This window comes from Emiliania huxleyi (assembly GCF_000372725.1).
Source record: "Emiliania huxleyi CCMP1516 chromosome Unknown EMIHUscaffold_1682, whole genome shotgun sequence".
Taxonomy (NCBI): Eukaryota; Haptophyta; order Isochrysidales; family Noelaerhabdaceae; genus Emiliania; species Emiliania huxleyi.
This window is the reverse complement of record NW_005200899.1, coordinates 1-4,666: the sequence shown is the minus strand read 5'-3', so window position 1 is coordinate 4,666 and position 4,666 is coordinate 1. Positions and strand designations below refer to the sequence as shown.

Sequence of the window (4,666 nt, the reverse complement as noted above, 5' to 3'; positions counted from 1 at the left end):
GGGCGGATCCGCTCCCGCGCCGCCTCCCCCACCTCGCGGTCGCGATCGCTCATGCACATTTCGAAGGAGCACCGGAGCCACTCTCGGAGCGCAAAGTCCTCCTGGTCGGCGTCGGGTCCCTCACCACGCGCCGGAAAGTTGGGTCCCGCACCAAACAAGAACACAACGCACTCTCTCACATGACACAAGCGATCCCACGACAGACAGCGATTGTGGGGACTACATGAACATGACCCGTACGTGAGGGGTGGAGGGGCCCGTCCGCAGAGCTAGGCGGCGCGGGCACCCACACACTCCCACCCCACCACCCAGAGCTCCTGTGCCACTAGCCGCCTCGCTTCCGCGACCGGGATGGCAGGCACGACTCGAAAAAGAATTTTTCTTAAAAAGGGAAAGCTTCCTCCCCCGTTCCCATTTTAATCCATATCAGCTCCGACGGTGACGGCTGTGGGCGGGGTGAACCTCCGCATTGAGGTGCGAGCCCTGGGAGGCCCTGGGGATGCACGAGCATTTGCTCGACGATTGACACGAACGATCCCGCCGTGCAGGAGGTGCTGCTGGCCCTTGAGACGCTGCGGACCGAGGTGCGGACCTCCTCGCCGGCCGCCCTCCCAATCAAGCCACACGACCTGCGACTGCCGAGTGGCGACCGTGGGGTCTCGCTGGCCTTGCTGGCTGCAATCGACCTCTTCTACGAGCGGCACGGCGGGGTGAGCCTCGCGATGGGCGACATTTGCAAGGGAGAGGGCGAGCACGTCACGGTCTGCGCGCTCACACTCTCGACCGGCCTCTCTCTAGCCGAGAGCGTTGCTCATGTGGCAGAGCGAGACGGGCTTCTCCTCGCACGCGGCGCAGTCTCTCGCGCCCGCGGCTTCTTCTCCTACTCCTGGACCGGCACCGCGCTCGTCGACATGCTCGCCGCCATCGAGGACGTGGTGCGGCCGCTCGAAGCTCTCAGCGTCGGAGGTGGAGAGCGGCACGTGTGGGTCGACATGTTTTGCGCCTCGCAGAACCTGCTCGCGGGGGTGTACCGCTCGCCATCCGTCACCAAGGAGTCGGACCCGGCCGGCTACCTCGCTCGCAAGGAGGACACCGACCGGATCTTTGATGACGCTCTCGAGGCGGTGAGCGAGGTCTACTTTTACTGCTCGCCGCTTGTCGGCGAGTGGGACGCGCCGCCGCACCCTTTCCTGAGCCCGCAGCGGGATGCCAAGGGGGCGCCGGCGCAGCCATGGGTGCGGCGCGGAGCAGCGGCCATCACGCGCGCTTGGTGCCTCTTTGAGCTTTCCGTCGCGCTGGGGAAGAAGTGCAAGCTGCACGTCGCTCTGAGCCGCGCGGACTGCAAGGCCTTCGGAGAGATGCTGAGCAACGAGTTTGACCAGATTGCGGGCATCGTCGCCGCGATCGACGCGCGGGACGCGCAGATCTCAAAGGTGGAGGATCGCGGCTACATCCTCGGCCGCATCGAGGCGCTGGCACCAGGCGCGGCGGATGCGGAGGCGGAGGGCCTGAGCCACGTGACGGCGCGTGTGTCAGAGGCGCTTCGCGGCTGGCTGGTGGCGTCGGCGAGGGAGGAGCTCGGGAGGCTGGCGCCGGCGGAAAGGGCGACGTCCGTGCTGATAAACTCGTGTGGTCGGTTGCTGTACGTTCAGGGTGACCTGCCCGGCGCGGAGGCGCTGTATCTCGAGGCGGTGGGGGGGAGGCGAGATCAGCTCGGCGACCGGCACCCGGACACACTCGTCTCGATCCACAACCTCGGCAGGCTGCTGAGGGCCAAGGGCGACCTGAACGGCGCGGAGGCGCTGCTCCGCGAGGCGGTGCTGGCGAGGCGAGACGTGTTTGGCGGCCGGCACCCGGACACGCTCGCCTCGATCGAGTTCCTCGGCACGGTGCTAAAGGCCAAGGGCGACCTGGACGGCGGGGAGGCGCTGCTTTGCGAGGCGGTGGAGGGGCAGCGAGAGGCACTCGGCGACCGGCATCCGAGCACGCTCCACTCGATCAACAGCCTCGGACACCTGCTGTGCGACAAGGGCGACATCGAGGGCGCGGAGCCGCTCTATCGCGAGGTGCTGAAGGGGAACAGAGAGACCCTCGGCGACCGGCATCCAGACACGCTCGCTTCGATCGCCTGCCTCGGCATGCTGCTCGACGACAAGGGCGACCTGGACGGCGCGGAGCCGCTGTATCGCGAGGCGCTAGATGGGACTCGAGAGACACTCGGAGACCGACACATGTACACGCTCGGCTCGATTGGCAACTACGCCGACCTGCTCTGCCGACGCGATCCTGTACATCCCAACCGCGCGCGGACGGCGATGGGTGACGCGCCAGAGGTGGCGCGAGAGGTCTTAGGAGCAGACCACCCAGTGAGTCTGCTGATCGAGGCCCAGGCTGCCCGCATCGGGATCGCACTTGGCGTGGCTGGCCGGACGGTCCTGCGCCAGGTTGTCGCGCGCATGGAGGCGGTGCTCGGTCCGGAGCACCCGCAGACGCGCAAGTACAAGCTAGTGTGCGAGTCCGCTGCGGGTCGGTTTGGTGGTTTGCTCCGAATGTAGCTGTTGCATCCACTTCGTGTGTCCGTGTGCGCGCCAGTTTACGGGGTGTAGGTCAAACCACAATAACGCCTAACACGCGGTGCGGCCGCGTCGCGCGCGCACATGGCCGCGCGCCAAGGCCCAAGCCCAAGGGGCAGAGCCAGAGGCTCGAGGGCAGAGAGCGCGCGCGGGGCTTGACGCGGTCAAGAGCCTTTTCGCTTTTGTTTTTTTGGTTCCCTTTTACACTGGGCGCGCCAGTCCCATGGCCCCGGTGTTCCCGGGCGGCAGTCCAGAGTCGACAGCGACACATTCGACAGCGACACCTCACGTACCTAATCAGTGATCAGTGCAACGTGGCCGCCTCCCCTCCGGAGGCCTGCTCGGCCTGCCGGCCACCCTTCTTGCCGCCACGGGAGCAGCACGGGAAGGGCGGGCAGTCGGAGCGGTGTAGCTCGTGCTGGCAGTACTTGTGCGTCGGCGAGCCGTCGAAGCCCGAGTAGAGGAAGAGGGCGACGTGCACGCAGAGGACGTAGTAGCCCTTCGCGAGGTTGACGGAGAGCATGAGGCACGTCTCCTCGCCGAAGCGCTCGGCGAGCGGCACGCAGAGCGCGGGCTGGCTCTTGACTGTGAGCAGGTTCTTGGACACGGGGCCTGCGCGCGCGGGTACGGCGGGTGTCGGGCGAGGGCGCAAGAGCCGGAGCGCAAGAGGCGCAAGAGGCGGAGCGCGTGGGGCGGCGGGGCGCACCAAACGTCATGTTGAGCAACGGCACGGCCACGAGCAGCACCTCGAGCGCGTAAAAGATGGAGGCGTTGCGGGAGAGCTCGTGCAGGGCGCGGAGCCACTTTGTGGGCAGCGGCAGCAGCAGTAGCAGCAGCTGCGTGCTGCAGCGCGTCACCGGCCCGATGACGCAAAAGATGAGGTACGTCGTGTACATCAGGTGCCGGTTCAGCCCGCCGAGCTCGTAGATGATGTCGGCGAGGCTCCAGATCGAGTACTCCTCGTCAAAGTCGAAGCCGTTCTGCTTGAGCAGCGCGGGCACCGAGCCGGTCACCTGCGCGGCGGGAGGCGGAGGCGAGTCCGACATCATCTGCGGGGCGTGTGGGGTAAGGCGGGCACGAGGCGGCTGGTGGCATCTCACCACGCGGTCGAAGCACGACATGAACATGCTGAGGTAGAGCAGGTAGCTCGTCGCAGCGCAGAGCGACACGTGCCACAGCCACTCGCGCGAGAGCAGGAACGGCCTCGCCCCGCCCAGGACGGTCATCTGCCGGCGCAGCTTCCGCTCCCGCTTCGTGCGCACGTCCTTCGCCATCGACGTCTGGAGGCTCCTCACCGACGTGCGGAAGGAGGCCTTGACCGTGCTGATGCCGCGGCTCGCAGACTGGAGCCCGCGCGCGCCGCGCTGCCGGAGGGAGCTCTGCACCTCGGGGAGGCCGGCCGAGCCGGTCGGAGAGTACGGCACGCTGCCGGAGGAGTCCGGGTGCCGGTCGGGGTCCTCGGACCGGTCTGGTTCCTCGGTCCAAGCCTCGCTGTCCGACGGCGGCGAAGCTGACCCGGCGGGCGCGCCATCCACGTCGAGGAGGACAGGGCCCTTCTCGTTGAGAGGCGGCGGGCTGGGCGGCGGGCTGAGCAGCGCGGGCCTGCGTCTCGACCAGGGGAGCTCACGGGGAGTGCGGTGGATTCAGAGCTGGATGCACGGGCTACGAGTACAGCTGACGAGCAAGCCTCGTCTCGAGCGCTAGTTGGAGAAGAGAGAGAGGCGAGTCCCGCATCTAGCAGCGCGGGCCCGGCCTGGTCGCCGTCCGAGTCCTCCTCGCCAGAGTCGTACGACGCCCAGCCGGCCGTCTTGCGGAGCGGCTGTCCGCGCCCCTCGAGCCGCTCGACGACTATCGAGAGGACGAGGGAGAGCATCACCTGCGGAGGAGAGGGGCGGGAGAGGGCCGGTGCCGGTGCGAGGGGTGGAGGTGGCTGGCAGGGGGTGGGCGGACTGGAAAGTGGGCTGGCAGGGGATGGGCTGAAGGGGGCTTGGCGGTGGGCGAGCACCGCGAGGCAAAAGGCGTACATGGCCACCTAAACAAGAAAGGTGGGGAGGTTGAAGTGAGAGGGCGAGAGGGGGGAGCTGCAGCAAACG

At 67.5% G+C, this 4,666-nt stretch overlaps 2 protein-coding genes across 2 annotated transcripts; one reads left to right on the top strand and one right to left on the bottom strand.

The window, feature by feature from the left end:
* Positions 1-1,619: 1,619 nt before the first annotated feature.
* Positions 1,620-2,366, top strand: EMIHUDRAFT_48044 (hypothetical protein; the record flags this gene model as incomplete). The annotated part of the gene is made up of 1 exon (XM_005784726.1): positions 1,620-2,366. A coding segment is annotated over one exon (747 nt), but the record flags the coding sequence as incomplete, so codon positions are not given.
* Positions 2,367-2,743: 377 nt separating this feature from the next.
* On the bottom strand, positions 2,744-3,704 carry EMIHUDRAFT_425660 (hypothetical protein). Its single transcript, XM_005784725.1, has 3 exons — positions 3,674-3,704; positions 3,280-3,586; positions 2,744-3,185 (listed from the first exon to the last, which is right to left on the bottom strand). The coding sequence occupies exons 1-3, from the start codon at positions 3,698-3,700 to the stop codon at positions 2,878-2,880; spliced, it is 642 nt and encodes a 213-aa protein (XP_005784782.1). The 5' UTR covers positions 3,701-3,704; the 3' UTR covers positions 2,744-2,877.
* Between the last annotated feature and the right edge of the window lie 962 nt (positions 3,705-4,666).

Excerpts from the sequence above, each read along its gene's own strand:
- EMIHUDRAFT_425660 (XM_005784725.1), bottom strand. The coding sequence starts at position 3,700 with ATGTTCATGTCGTGCTTCGACCGCGTG. Across the intron at positions 3,587-3,673 it reads TGTCGTGCTTCGACCGCGTG|GTGACCGGCTCGGTGCCCGC; the intron begins GTGAGATGCCAC and ends CCCGCCGCGCAG. Across the intron at positions 3,186-3,279 it reads GTTGCTCAACATGACGTTTG|GCCCCGTGTCCAAGAACCTG; the intron begins GTGCGCCCCGCC and ends CCGCGCGCGCAG.